The 15,722-nt window shown below is 38.3% G+C and overlaps 1 protein-coding gene across 2 annotated transcripts in view; it reads left to right on the top strand.

Annotated features, from left to right (window-relative positions):
- The window catches only part of LOC134880312 (cGMP-dependent 3',5'-cyclic phosphodiesterase), a 139,970-nt gene extending 125,839 nt beyond the window's left edge, over positions 1-14,131 (top strand). For both annotated transcript variants that reach the window (XM_063907198.1, XM_063907199.1), the window contains 18 exons: positions 1,754-1,865; positions 1,989-2,028; positions 2,515-2,578; positions 2,932-3,013; positions 3,441-3,615; positions 4,633-4,745; positions 6,148-6,225; positions 6,334-6,456; positions 6,591-6,661; positions 7,349-7,471; positions 7,559-7,646; positions 8,162-8,209; positions 8,730-8,804; positions 8,916-9,015; positions 9,911-10,023; positions 10,944-10,982; positions 11,101-11,207; positions 12,665-14,131. In XM_063907198.1, coding sequence (XP_063763268.1) covers positions 1,754-1,865; positions 1,989-2,028; positions 2,515-2,578; positions 2,932-3,013; positions 3,441-3,615; positions 4,633-4,745; positions 6,148-6,225; positions 6,334-6,456; positions 6,591-6,661; positions 7,349-7,471; positions 7,559-7,646; positions 8,162-8,209; positions 8,730-8,804; positions 8,916-9,015; positions 9,911-10,023; positions 10,944-10,982; positions 11,101-11,207; positions 12,665-12,896 — 1,783 coding nt within the window. In that variant the 3' untranslated portion in view covers positions 12,897-14,131. The remainder of the gene's footprint in view (positions 1-1,753; positions 1,866-1,988; positions 2,029-2,514; positions 2,579-2,931; positions 3,014-3,440; positions 3,616-4,632; positions 4,746-6,147; positions 6,226-6,333; positions 6,457-6,590; positions 6,662-7,348; positions 7,472-7,558; positions 7,647-8,161; positions 8,210-8,729; positions 8,805-8,915; positions 9,016-9,910; positions 10,024-10,943; positions 10,983-11,100; positions 11,208-12,664) is intronic.
- The last annotated feature ends 1,591 nt before the right edge of the window (positions 14,132-15,722 follow it).

Here is a 15,722-nt window from a genome sequence, read left to right as displayed (position 1 = left end):
AGGTCTTGTTAACATGTGATGTGAATACTGGCTTGCTTGTGGCAGAATGTACATTGACGTGGTGCAGGTTCTCCAGGACATCTGGCACAACCAGTGTACGGCTAGTGGAGGGCTTCAGCGATGGGACTGACCATGCTATGTACTGATCTAAATATTCAACTTGGTACGTTTCATGGTGGTCTCTTTTTGAATATTTTTCCCTATTCACCTGGGTTTTTCCCGTCTTAGAATTTAGAGAACAAATGCTTAATTTGCAAAAAAAAAAAAAAAAAAAAACATGAAATCTCAGACAACTTGCAATGGATTTTTTTCTTTGTTATCATATAATATGGTGTACATCATATGTCATATCAACAGGGAAAATTTCAGGGTAACTTTTATTTAATATTTATGTCGGCCTTAAAAAATGACACAAATAATGCTTAATTTCACCTTAAAAGTTGGTATTTTGCATATATATATACATAAAAAAGGCACTGAGCCTCCACTATATCCTTGTTTGACCCTTGACTATCGATCTAGAAACTTAATTTCCTCATCTTGATTGCCTACTTACAAAAAAAACTAGGAGGAAATGGTCCAATAACTGTGCAAGATGGGCAATTTGGCGGCCATTTTAATATGCAAATTAGAAGGTCAAAACCTCAAAATTTCACCCGGGTACCGGTTTTTTTGGACTCAGCACCCTTGAAATATGTAAGGTAGGCCGGTTCCCGACTTGTACCCATAAATGCTCCTTACTTCTTATAAAAGGCCTTTTTTCTGAAATCCGTCTAGACTACAAGACCAAACAGGTCACACAAATGATTCCTTACAATTTTGTTGACAAACACCAGTTTGTTGTGTTGTTTTTCTGCTGCTTGGGTCCAACCTTCTTAAGAATCCTGCTGGATCTCATTCTAGCTGCGTAAATATAGACTACTGCAAATAACTAGCTGGTACCACAGAAAAGGATTTTCCAGCTTGATTTTTAAGACTGATAAGCATTGAGAGTATGACCTTATGTGCCCTTAAATTGCGCTTCCCAGGCCTTTTTTTAGGCTCGGGTTAAATCCCGCCTCCCTTGCTAGAACTCTTGGGAAAGAAGAAAATAATAATCCCTCAAGCTACACACTGCTATGCACATCCACACAGTACTACTACTGCCCTCTGTAGGCAAAGAGTGATAACTGCAGGCACTACCAGCATCACTGCAGATCATTTCATTCATCAGTCTTCATTTACCTGCATGTCATTTCATTTAAAAAGACTCAGTCCCATTCACTACCTACAGTACTGACATGTATTTTCTTTAGCCCAAGATGATAAAACCTCCAAAGATTAAAAGATATATAAATAGATAAAAACTGAAAAGGCAGCACATCCTCATATATAATCACAATTGTTGGAGATCATTTTTGCCTTAATAAATCATTTAACATTTCAGCAGTACATTTTGAAACACTAGATATGTGTTAATAGGAGAGCACTTGGTATCTGAGGGGTTACAGCTCATGCCAGATTATTGCAATTTTCGCCTTCAGACTTGGGACCTTTGTCATTGCCCTCTCATCTACTCTCCCATTTCTAGTCTGTCTCTTCACTGTGAAATAAAGGAAGGAAAAAAAGGAAATGTATAAATATAAACAAAGGATCACAAAAACTATAAATACTAGGGATAACTAATGTTTTTTTTAAGACCTGAAGTAAAAACTAAAGCTGTCTATATTCAGATGTATCATCCAGCTAAGTGTGTGAGTGTTCCCTGCCGCAGACACACAGAGGCAGACGAGCATGCGATCCAGCACTGTTTCTGCTACACTTCAACGGTCCTCACTTCAACGTTGGCCTTCCAGAAAGAACAGAAACTCAAAGTGGAGTGCCAGGTACTGCGCATGCACACACACACACACACACACAAACACACTTACCCATACACACTTATTATATGCCTCCATAAATATGCATGAAGTTAAAGAGCTTTCCGTGTCCCCTCTTTCTTCACCCAGGCGCTCTTACAAGTGGCCAAAAATCTCTTCACACACTTGGGTAAGTTCTGCCTGTCTGTGTACGTGAAGAAAGAACGTTGTAGCATAATTTGCGTTAATGGCCCATATTTAAGTGATCGTCAAGTGAAACGAATGGGGCATGTAATTGTATGTGACATTACCGAAAAGGTGATTACACCCATTATCATAACCATAAAATCAAAAGGGCATTGAAAGTGATGGCTCCACCTCTATCCTGTAATTACACTGAGTCATTTAGATTTCTATCTAACGGTAAGCACCAACTGCACAATAAGTCATTGATGATTCATCGTGATTGCAGGTGCAAAGAATTGATCCACCGGTACAGCAAATTGCCCTCTCACTGTACCCAACCACTGATTACAAAAGCTCTTATCATCTTGTGCCGCTGCTCACTGCATGATCTCTGTTTGTGTCAATCTGGGCTTTGCTGTTATTCCTTTAATTTCCTCCGCTTTCCTTTTGTTTCCTCTCTCACCCACTTTCTCCCTCTCTCTCCTTTCAGATGATGTGTCAGTGCTGTTACAGGAAATTATAGTGGAGGCCAGGAACCTCAGTGATGCCGAAATGTAAGACCTCTGATTCATCTTCAAAGGGATGTTTCTGTGTGTGTGTGTGTGTGTGTGTGTGTGTGTGTGTGTGTGTGTGTGTGTGTGTGTGTGTGTGTGTGTGTGTGTGTGTGTGTGTGTGTGTGTGTGTGTGTGTGTGTGTGTGTGTGTGTGTGTGTGGGTGCATAGTGTGAATGTCTTCATCTCCATTTAAAAAGGCTATCTGTGCAATTTGTTCTTAAGCGTCTTGACTCATTTAAATAAAGTACAAAATGACCTAGGATGAAACAAGATAGAAAATTCTAATTTTCTCCGCTTTGCCGCATTCTCCATCCCACCTCTAACTCTGTCTCGTTGTCTTTCTGTTTCTCCAGCTGTTCTGTGTTCCTGCTGGACCGTGTCAGTCATGAGTTGGTGGCTAAGGTGTTTGACGGAGGCGTGGTCAGTGATGAGGAGGTGAGACACACACAAACACAGACAGGTGCATGTGTCTTTCCTGTGACCTTTTAGAGGAGAGATATAATGCCTGTATTAGTGAGATGGCAGTCAAGATAGACAGGATGCGATAGAACGGAGAAATAGGGAATGACATTCAACAAAGGTCCTCATCTAGACTGGAAGGCAGGATGTCGTCAGCGTCTGTTGTTGAGCTCTCGTCCTGCATTTCCTGTCTGGCTGTACCCTCAACAATCAATTAAAAGCAATTGTGTAAAGAAATAAAGTGTCTCCTGATGACATAAGCTGTGTGTGTGTGTGTGTGTGTGTGTGTGTGTGTGTGTGTGTGTGTGTGTGTGTGTGTGTGTGTGTGTGTGTGTGTGTGTGTGTGTGTGTGTGTGTGTGTGTGTGTGTGTGTGTGTGTGTGTGTGTGTGTGTGTGCACGCAGAATGAGTTTCGGATTCCAGCAGATCAGGGTATTGCCGGTCATGTGGCGACCACAGGTCAGATCTTGAACATTAAGGATGCGTACTCCCATCCTCTCTTCTACCGCGGTGTGGACGACAGCACTGGCTTCAAGACTCGCAACATCCTCTGCTTCCCCATCAAAGATGAGAACAATGGTAGCAACCATGACACACACACACACTTCCACCTACACATACGAGAAAAGTCACGCATTCTTTTTTCTATTTTAAACTTTGCTAATCAAACTGGAATATCTGTAAAGCACCTTTTTATACAGTGACTGAAAAGCTATTAATAAGAAAACAAATTTAAACAATACCATCAATTGGAGACTAATACACACAAAATGTTAAGGAAACAAGTTAAAACATGCACAAAAAAATTATAATTATCCAAATAATAACAAAAGACATAAAGATATAGGTAGGTTGTATTTAAAATGTTGAGTTTAAATACATTTTTTAAATGTCATTATTCTAGGGTAAAAGTTAAATATAAAAACATGCAGCTACTTTTGGACTTTCTACATAATAACTAAATGTTTTCCTACTGTACGTTTACAACATTCACAACATCTGTTATCTGTGATTGGAGTTATCTGCTCAGTTATCCTGTGGAGTCCAATTAAGCGCTAATAATGAAAGAGTGAGGCCACTGATAATATAATAAAGATTCAGATTAAGCATTTGCTCCTCTACAATACATTCCTCCTCTTCCTTTTACCCTTTTAAAAACTATGCTTCATTTCCACAAAGCCCTCTCTCAGAATAGCACCAAGAGTTGTTACATAAGTTTCTTTGCTCCTAAATGTTAAAGTGCATAAAGTGCTGAAGAGGCAGCTATCCTCAGTTCCATATGTTTCCATTCTTAGACATCCTTAGAAAACTTGTTGACAGTGCCCCTGACTTCTTGCTGGGTCTGAGCAGATTCACTTCAGATGCTTTGTGATTTGTCTCTATATAGAAAACTTTCTGATTGACAGTTTAAATTCAGATCTGTTTTTGTGCAATTGGGTTCAGCTCAAGTGTTTAATCAATTTCAATTAGTAGCTCTGTTTTATTCCACGTCTGTTGACGTGCCACATTTTGCTCGTCTTTGCCTTCACTCTCACTCGCCTCCCGATACGTCTCACCTTTATTTTCTTCTTCTGTACTTCTGTCCTCATCTTTTAGAGGTGATTGGAGTCGCTGAGTTGGTGAATAAAATGAACGGGCCGTGGTTCAACCGCTTCGATGAGGACCTTGCCACGGCTTTCTCCATCTACTGTGGTATCAGCATAGCTCATGTAAGTCTCTTCTCCGGCTGAAAGAACTGACACTTTATTAACTTTACATGTTCTGCTTCAGTTTGTTGAATAGCCACCGACATCAGGTCATGGACAAGGCATTAAATAGTTTGCAGTAAATTCATGCGGTTAAGCAAGGTTACTAAGCATTAACAACCTCAACATCTTAGTTCACCATGGAACAGAACTACCACTTTTTTAAATGATCTCAGCAATTTATCAAGTGAATTAATTCAGCATTTTTAAGTTACACATTCTTCTTCATACTAATTTTAAACAATCCCAGCTCATTAACTCTGCTTGGCTTTGATAAATAGCTCACAAACTTAATATAATGTATAATATTGTGCTCTCTGCAAGTTTCACCATAATAACCCTTAATTAAATTTGACAATGTGAGAGGAATTAAAGAAAACGTTTCTACAATAGGCATTCACACTAGTGTGAGTCCCTTGCTCCTTAAAAGAGTTATAGGTCTTTTGTTAGTGCTGTCAGAAAGATCAATCCTATCTGGGAAATGGGATCAGTTCAGTGGGAGCAAAATGCTCATTCAAGGCGCAGCCGAGCAAAGCCTCCGGGGAAATTTTAAGAGATTCAGTCTGTGATGGTGGCTTTTATGGCGTAGTTCAGAGGCACAGACTGCTGCAAACCCATTAACACACTTTCAGAAACACTGGTGTATGCAGCTCATGAAGACGATGATGAACATGGGTTGTCATGTTGAGTTTTTTAATGTTTGCATTAATTTCTTATTCTTAAGTGTCACAACAACCCAATATTTATAATCTCAGATTAAAACAAATGTTTAAATTCACCGTTAAACATGTTTGCCGATAAAACTTTGTCATCATATTTGTCATTACTCCGTCTTCTACCAGGAAAGTAGTGGAAATATTGATTAAAAATGATTCAACTGGATTTATTTATCTTGCCTTAAAAGAATGCAGATAAGCAGTCACACTTGATTAGAGTCATTTAAAGGATTAACATGTGATTTCACATAATGTGCCAAAAGAACGGCACTGCAATAAAGACAGAGATAAAGCAGAGACCATAGAGAAAGGAAGGAGGGAAGGAAGTCTGAAGGAAGAAAGGAAGGAAGGAAGGAAGGAAGAAAGAAAGAGGGAAGGAAGGAAGGGAAGGAGAAAAGGAAGGAAGAGGGAATGAAGGAAGGATGGAAGGATAAGAAGAGCTGATAGACGTAGTACAGCAGTGATGAGCATTTCTGTTCCACCCTCATATTTGAAAAAGAGGTGACAAGGTATTTAAAATCATGCTCTTTTGGGTGTCTAAGGTCTAGTCTAGCCTATAAAAAATGAATAGAGTTCTTGCTTGCTGTATCTGACCTGATATGTGACAATAAGTAACTGTTGATTTATTTTTAAATGGTTTGTTGTTTTAGTCTCTGCTCTACAAGAGAGTCCATGAAGCTCAGTTCAGATCCCACCTGGCCAACGAGATGATGATGTACCATATGAAGGTAAAATCACTTTTGTGCATCTCACTCACTCTCGCTCAGAGGCGCGTTTTATTTACTGACACTTTCCATATTATTTACCCAATATGATTCAGTATGTGTATGTTGCAGGTCTCAGAGGAAGAGGTTACTAAACTGCTGGTGACGGGGGTTGAACCCGTGCTGGAGATCCACCCGTGCTTTGCCGAGTTCACGTACACACCTCGCTCGCTACCTGATGACACCACGCCATTGGTAAGAGACAGAGGTTCAGAGAAGATGTGATGAAAAAAAGAGACAGAGAGGGATTAGAAACACAGAGTGGAGGAAGCGCAAAGAAACAGAAACCAAAACATTTTACTGATCCTGTTGTGTGTGTGTGTCTGCAGGGCATCCTCAGCATGTTTGAAGACATGGGTTTCATCAACACATACAAGATTGACCTGAACACTCTGGCCAGGTCTGACAACTCCATCATTTCATTGACACAATACAAGAACCTGTGTGTATGAGTGTGTCCTCCAGTTACTTTCAGTCGGCTGCATTAATAAACAATATCTGATTTGCTAAATATTTTTCACTTTTCTTACCTTATGATTTATTAAGAATATTTCCGGCTTTTGTTTTGTACTAGGTCCTTATTTTAGGTTTGATGTTTTCTAATTATCATTGATGTCAAGCGTACAAGATGTAAAAATTAGGAGTTCGTACTGCGTGATTAAACAGGAGTGTCTCATCACAGTGAAGCTCTACCTACTAAGTAATATTAAACATTTTGGATTGTATTAGGTTAGTTGAAATATTAGGGTCAACTTAATATTATTGCTTTCCACAAACCTAACACAATTATGTGCATCTGTTGAGATAATACATTTAAATAAAATCAACATTTACATTTTTACATTGCGTCTCTTTTATACCAAAACTGAATATGTTAGTCAGAATTGATCAGTACAGCTGTTAATTATTTTAATATGCTGTTTAGTTCAGGTCAAAATTGTTCCTTTTGGTGCTGCAAATCAGCATTGCAGCAAAGTTATACATTTGTTTTAATTGAAAGGATTAAACAGAAGCAAAAACAAACCTTGAAGCTGAAAAATAACATGCTGTGTTGTTTTTGATAATAAAACTCCTGCTTTGGTGTCAGGTTCTGTTTGAACGTGAAGAAAGGCTACAGGGACCCCCCCTACCACAACTGGATGCACGCCTTCTCTGTCTCACACTTCTGCTACCTGCTCTACAAAAACCTAGGGCTATCCAACTACCTCGAGTAGGTGTAAAAGGTTTGGTTACAGAAGTAGCAAAACCTAGTTGTTTGGATCATTAACCCTCCTTATTTCTTCTCTTTTTATTTTAGGGACATAGAAATTCTTGCTCTCTTTGTCTCCTGTATGTGCCATGACTTGGATCACCGTGGCACCAACAATTCTTTCCAAGTCGCCTCAGTAAGAGCAGAAATTATGTTTTTGTTTCGGCCTTATTAGAGGGCTTACAATGAAGCGTTGAAAATGATAAAAAGGGGAAAAGGGTAATGAACCTCTTTAATAGGAAGTGTAACAGAGCAGCACTTTACCTGCAACATGTACTTTAAAAATCTACTTTTTAGAAGCTCAGGATAATATCAAACAAATGTTCATTGTGACGTCAGCGTCTGTGTATCTCTCAATCTGTGAATTCGTCCTTAGATGTCATGGTGTTAAAAGAAAAAATGTTACTTTGCTCCTCTGTAATCATGTATAACCCTCCAGCACCTAAATGACGCACATACCAACTCTCCCTATAAAACAAAGGTCATCCTTTCATCAGCTTCTTCTATGATATTTTCTTTTTCAATCTTAAATATTCAAGCTGACAAGTAGAGTTAAAAGATTTTATTGAAGGATGTTGTTTCATTTGAATCAATATAATGTGTACACTGAAAGGATAGTGTTTCATTTTTTCTGTCTGTTTCCATTTTCAGCAATCGGTGCTGGCTGCTCTCTACAGCTCAGAGGGATCTGTGATGGAGGTAAACTCACAACCAGTTGCATCACAGGGATGTGGGAGAGCTGACTGGAAACCAGAGCTCAAACCACATGATGTGCCTGTATAAATATTTATTGTGAAAGGTTATGAATATATTAAGTTGAGAGGAGTTGTTTCCCATTTACACACATGAGGAAATCTGAATATTAGAATCACCTCTGAATATGATGCAGTCAACAATACCAATTACTACGACCTCAGTGCTAATGAGCGCATTGAGTTGTGCACTTGTGGGATTTTAACTTTGTAGAATTTTCTTATATTTGTTTGTTTCTTCCATGTTGATGAACTTCAGTATGTGTGATCTACTAATATTGTTTTGTGCTGGTACGACACCTAGTGGCCAAAATCAAACTTGATTTCCATGCAGCAGTGATGAGGCACTGGGAGGCATGTAAACTGGCTTTGCTTGTTGCAGTGCAACATGACTTAACATTCCTTCAGAAGCAATGATTTTAAATGTACACATTTCTTTCCCCATCATGCTCTATGTGCTATGATAGAGACATCACTTTGCCCAGGCCATCGCCATCCTGAACACTCACGGCTGCAACATCTTTGAGAAGTTCAACAGGAAGGTAAGTTGTAAAGTCTGACATTCGCACAATAACAAATGTCTCTTAATTATAATTTACATTTTCTTAATCCTGCTTGTGTAAGTGTAAGAACATTTTTATGGTTTTTTTTAGGATTATACACGAATGCTGGATTTGATCAGAGACATCATACTGGCTACAGACCTGGCTCACCACCTACGCATTTTCAAGGACTTGCAGAAGATGGCTGATGGTACGCCTCAGTAGTTCAGTGTGCACAGACACATCTCTACTTTTGATTTAAACTCACAACCATGAGGCTTTGTTCAAAACCTTGGTGACAACAAACCAAGATTTTTAATTTCTCCTTAAAAAAATACGGCTGATTTTCCTTAGTGAAAAAACGCTGATTAAATATATGTTAAGCATACTTGATTGAATAGTATAATTTCCACCATTTTGGGATGAAACAAGTACATCAATATTCTTTATGTCCATTTTGATGCAAATAAAACATATAAGGCAGACTGTGACATTATAAACCAATTTCCTCTGCTGGTTCCCTTATCGGCCCCACACAAAAGGCACATAATGACTCTGATTTTTCATTATTTCATGTTTTATTTTTTCTAGATCTGAGGGTCAAACTTGCAGCATTCATCACTAACAGTCTTAGTAATCCTCTCTTTTTATTGGACTATTTACCTTTTGAAAAGGCAGTTGCTTACTGCACTCTTACATAAAATAATTGGCTGTAACCTCCTGGCCAGCAGTTTGCTACGCCTGAATGCAACCAATTATAAGTTATCCTGAGTGAAAGTCTCTTCTGTGGAATCATTGTGTGCTGTTAAAGTAACTCAAGGACATTAAAAGCTTCTAAATGAGTTATTGAATGCCTTCCACCACAGTGTGTTTAACTTGTTAACTATGGATGAAAAATCCAAACACAGAATGGAAATATACAGTATTAAGATACCACTGAAGTATAATTCCTCCCTACCAAATCCACAAATAGCTTTTTCCTAATATACAATTGTATATGTGGTACATTTTTGAGTACATTAAAAAGCGTTCGTCTAATTTAATTTAACTGTTTGTCTGTTAATGCCGTTAAAATAGAGGAATTTTTTTGCATATTCGTGTTTCAGATGGATACAACCCAAAAAACCACAACCACCGCTCCATGCTGCTGTGCCTCTTGATGACATCGTGTGACCTGTCAGACCAAACTAAGGGCTGGAAAACCACTCGCAAGATTGCTGTCAGTTTATAGTCTCTACACCAATTTCTACACTTTACATTATAACATTGCATTTGTATGTTACCGCACATATAGCTAAAAGTGTTGTTGATAAACTTTAACACCAAAATTGTGATTTTTTTGGCACAACCTACAAACTTCTCTGTCATTTCAAACTGTTTGTTGCAAGTCCATGTATAAAATAGTTTGATGTCGTTAAAGGAGCATTTATGAATAATGCTCTGTACAGTTATAGCAGCTCCTATTTTCGGCAGTGCTTTCTTAAGTTCTCCATTTCCCAATTAAATTGGAAAATTGACCCCTTTATGTAGAAATAAGGATCAGACAGCTGTATATTTGGAAACAACCTCTCTTTCTATTTAGCCTTTATTCTCAATTCTGTGAAACTCAATTTTAGGATTATGCTTAATCTTGGTCTGCCCCCTTTCCAGAAGCAAAACCCCCCCTGACCCTTGTCCTAAATCCTAAATCCTACACCCTAAACCCTAAATCTGCAAACACCTACAGTACAGCAAATTCACTGTAATCCTTTCTCCCAAAACCGGAAGCACATTTCTGTTTAATGCAGGCCCCGGTCTATTTTGGTCTCAATTGTTACTTTATTTTCTGAAGGGCCAGAAAATGCTTGGGGATTAACAAAAATACAAATATGATGATGATGAGAAATGACAAATGATTCAGTATAGTCAAATGAAGGTTATATTTGCATCACATTGCATACTTGTGTTCATTTTTGAAAACAAACATGTAAACGGAAAGTTGGTCAGACCCTTAAACATGCCATTAAGGAGTATTCGAGATTATATTTGCTGCTTTATTCTGGGACATTTCATAACTATATTTAATTAAGCTTAATCAGTGTCACCATGAATATGAAACCAAACTAATAATAACAGATGTCTCTCTGTTTGTGTTCACAGGAGCTGATTTACAAAGAGTTCTTCTCTCAAGGAGATCTGGTATGTGCCAGTGTACATGGCCTGTTGAATGTTAAATTATTTAATAAGTAGCTAAAGTGTTTGGTGTTTTATACATTAGAGAGCTCATTACTCATGTCTGTGTGTGTTGTGTGTGCAGGAAAAAGCCATGGGGAACAGACCCAGTGAGATGATGGACAGAGAGAAAGCATACATCCCCGAACTACAGATAAGCTTCATGGAACATATCGCCATGCCCATTTACAAGTACGTACAAAGTGCTATAACATCCCACCTCTCCCCCTGAACCCTTTTATCTGAAACTACTTAGTATCAGGGGAAGAAATGACCTTTGTCCCAACAGTGAAATTATTGAACAAATGGAGATAACTGAAAGTATGAATCTCATTTCAACACGAACATATAGAACTTTAAACTGTATTTGGATTGTTTTCAGTGAAAATGTGTTTTGGATCATTTAAAGCTATTATAATCAATATTTCTTAGATTTACTGTAAAACTGATCCATGAAAAACCCACTGATAAAAATTACTATACTCCCTGAGCTTCACAGACCATTCTAGCTTCCTTCCGCTCATTGTTAAGGTTTTATGACCCAACAATTTAAGAGCTCTCATCAGCTGCAGAGGGGAAACAGAACAAACTCACTGTTCACCCCCCTGCCAGTATCAAACAGCTGACACATGGTTACCGACATAGTGGAGGAATTAGCAGACAGATATTTACCTTAGGAGCAAGAAAGTCCTGAGGGAAAATGAATATTGTTCTGACATTCAGTCAGGCAGGCGGCCAGAAACACGACTCCAAACGAATGGTAAAATCAGTCTTCACCACGTGAAACAAGCAACCATAGGCAGACTACAGTCTACAGCCGGTGAGCCAAATAAGATAATACAAATGAGAAGGGCTCTCAGAGAGCATAGACCTTCGAAAGGCCTATTTACATAAATTAAAAATAATGTGTTTATCCGTCCCCCTGATTTGGATCCACTCCCAATTTTAAAGAGCTCCTTTATTGGTAAATGTTAAACCCTTTCACCTTCGGCCAAACCAAAAAACTAATACAAAAAAAACCTTCTAGCAGGATGAAAGAAATTACATTTATCCTTTTCTGGAATATTAATTAACGGTAAATGGACTGCGTTTGTATAGTGCTTTTTCCAGTCCCGTGGTATGTACGATTCAGCGTTCACCCATTCACCCACATTCGTAAAGAGGAAAGGAGCTGCAAAACTCCACAATAAATACTTTATTTATCTCGAGGTACTTGGGTTTTATTACATATATTTCATTTTAGTATGAAATAATATAAAAGATACAAAAATAAAAAACTAATATTTAAACACAAATGTGCAATAAAAGAATAAATAAAGATATTTATTATACAAAGATGTTTAAACACAAGTTTAAATTAAATGTGCAATAAGAGGCCACATAAATTAAAATAGATGTTTTTATGAACATTGAAATATGAAGTAAAGGTCTGCACATTGTAGTGCAATATATACAGGGGTGTATTAGTATTTATAAATCATATTCATATGTTTTATTTGGGACTGTAAAGGCGTGGCCAAACCCTTAGCCCGGGTGATATAAAGATCTTCTTTTGTAAAATAATAACGTTGAAACCTCACTTCATAAATCATTATATATCAATAACCTGTATTTCTACTCACATGCCAACACTGCCCTCTTTCCTTCAGGCTCCTCTCTGAACTGTTTCCTGAGGCCACTGAGCTGTACGAGAGAGTGGCGGCAAATCGAGAACAGTGGACCAAAGTGTCCCACAAGTTCTCCATCCGTGGGTTGCCTAGCAACAACAGCCTAGACTTCCTGGACCAGGAATACGAGCTGCTGCAGTCCCAGGGCGCTTTCGGGAGCGACGACCACTGCCTCAACGGTTGCCTGGAAGAAGAAGGAGGGAGCGGTCAGTGACGACAGCGGGATGCTTGAAGTTTTCTGTGGTCCAGTAAGAGGCCAAGGGATACCTTTGTAGTGACCCAAGAGGGAGGGACCTCTCTGCTGTCCATCACTTAGATGTTTATCCGGCCATGCAGAATGGACAGAACAAGTTTCAAACTAATTAAATCAGATGGGTGATTTGAAACGAGCAGGTCCGCCTGAGCCGGTTCAGTGATTAGATGCCACATGTTGCTTGTGTCTCTGGTTCAGGAAAGCAGGAGTTGGTGACTTTTGTCTCTTTCAGAAGCTCTACTGGAAAAATGAGTTTTTAAACACAGGTCACTAGTTCATTCATACAGCACTGGTCCTGATTAAGATTGTAAAAACACACACACACTGACAAACATATGTGCATACTGTGTCGACACACAACAGACAAAAAACAGTTCTTACTGAAAAGACTGCTTCAACATGTATCAGTGAGATAAAGTGCTATACTTTCTGTAAACTGTTTCATAATGGCTTATTTTGATTTCAATGGCTCAGCTTTTGTTCACACACAAGCAGCTGCCATAGTCCCTCACCTGATGCTTATGAATGCATGCTGTATGGACACCTCATGTGTTATTCCTTTATCTTCGTCAGTGTTAATTTCTCCATGGCTAAGAAATTAATGCAGTCCATTTTTTATACCATCACACATGATTTTTGTATTCAGCTCTTCAAAATATACTTAATTAATTCATCACCATATTGTACAACGGAGATTTAGTTAATTTACTCACACCACATTATAACCCTCATGTGTCCTCAATTTTGGGAAGATTTAAGGGACAAATTGACAATCACTGATCAATGACAGAGTCACAGATCCCTGGCCATAACTTCATAACATAAAACTTTGAAACACACTCCCTGTGCATTTATCTGCATGTCACTGCATCGACGATGCATCTAAACCTCAAATGAAGGTCGAATAATAACCTCAAACACATTATTTTTCTCTGTCATCCTTCCTACTCTCTCACACCGATCTCACTTCCTTTTACTTTTAGTTTACTGACTTCCTCATGAACCACTTTAGATAGAGAGCAACCGAAGCCCTTTAAAAGATCCATCTCATCTGTTAGTGTATATGTGCCAGAGTAGAGCGTGTTATATGGAGTGTGTCATTCAGTGTGTCATGGATCTGCCTTATTGCGCATCTTTGCTGCCTTTCTTAGAGCTTTTAATATATGAAAATTGAAATAAAGAGTCTGTTTAATATGTATGTTGTATATTTGTTATAGACATAGTTTGAGTATCAATGTGGTGAATGAATGATCACAATGCTCAAAAAGATGTATATTTGTGAAATACCTGTGTGAAGACCTCAGATGTCACGTTCACTTCTTTCTATTTAAAATGATATATACCACCACCAGTGAATTATTAGGCAGACACATCAGCATTTTCAGTTATGAATGCACTCAAAAGATAGTTAAGAAGAAGGAACTAGAGATGTAGCCATCGCAGAAATGACTCTCTCCTGAAAGCATCAACAGTTCACTATTGCTGCATCCAGAAATAAAAATATAGTTCTCAGATTGTGCCTCATGCAAAAGCGGGGGCCATGGGGTTTTGTGTTACAATATGCCATATTCAGTTTTAACTTACAATATTTAAAACGTGAAATGCTGCAGACAACCACGCAATAGTTACACAAAGATTAACGTCTGAAAACACTACTGCATGTAGGCAGTGTGTGGAGGGGTGAGAATGAGAGTGCAAAGAAGTGGATGGATGAGTGGGTAGATAGGAGTGCGAGGACTGGCGGTGCTGGAGCTCAAGAAGAAACGCTGATGTTGATAGATGATGCGGATGCAAACCTCAAGTGAACTTCAGTTCATAATGCTAGTGAGGGTAGATGAAAGCAAAAATATTGCTATTATAGGATTTAAATAAATATATATGTTTTCTTCAAAGGGTCTCATGAGGGTGCTTTGGAGAGGACGGTTAATTGGTAAGCAAAGAGGTTTGATTTATGTGTTATACACTTGTATTGGGATATGCATCAGTGTGATTGAATGGAATGGTTTGATCTGCCTTGGTCTTTTTTTACGATACATTTCTCAAAGGGCGTACAGATGTGTTTGTAGACTCTCTCTCTCTTACTCACATGTGGTTATCCCACTTTTATTATTTTTAAACCACTGTTTCATACGTACCTGCCTTTTTCATGTGCAATACAAAGTGTCTGCCTCTGTGACGTTGCATAGACTCCTATGTAAATACCTATGCCTCTTGTTAAATTATTTTTAGCTCTGAGTTTTCAAAGGCATTTAAGTGTTAGTTCATGATGTTTCCATAAGAAAAATCCAAATGCCTGTGATAATTTTAATCCTAAAATGCTTTGGAGAGTACAGACCAGAGACAGTTTTCTATACTGAGTGTGTCTCCGTCCCTCTTTGTTTGTCATAGAGAGTCAGGGCAAACTGTGCCAAGCAAACATTGTCTACTTCCTGGCCAAGCTGCAAAGATATAAACAGGCATACCTACAATTATTTTTGTTCTGTAATGTTGCTGGGAAGTCGAGGGCTGTGTTTATATTAAACTTTTCTTCTGATACATCATCAAGAAATTATGAAAACAATCTTTCCCATCATGACAGAACAGCGGGACTCTAACCTGTGAAGTAATGTCATTGTAATAAAAACCTGTGACATAATTGTTAAAAGTGGCAAAAATAGAATTGCTGTAAATATCAAAGTTTTAAAAGAAAATGTTAATTGATTGTCTTTCATTATTACAATGGGAAATATTTCAATTCTGTAATGTCTTTCAAGTGGTTGCATCCTGTTCCAATCTTTTTTTCATGCC

The sequence above is a fragment of the Eleginops maclovinus genome, chromosome 18 (assembly GCF_036324505.1).
Source record: "Eleginops maclovinus isolate JMC-PN-2008 ecotype Puerto Natales chromosome 18, JC_Emac_rtc_rv5, whole genome shotgun sequence".
Taxonomy (NCBI): domain Eukaryota; kingdom Metazoa; phylum Chordata; class Actinopteri; order Perciformes; family Eleginopidae; genus Eleginops; species Eleginops maclovinus.
This window is presented reverse-complemented; position numbering and strand designations above follow the sequence as displayed.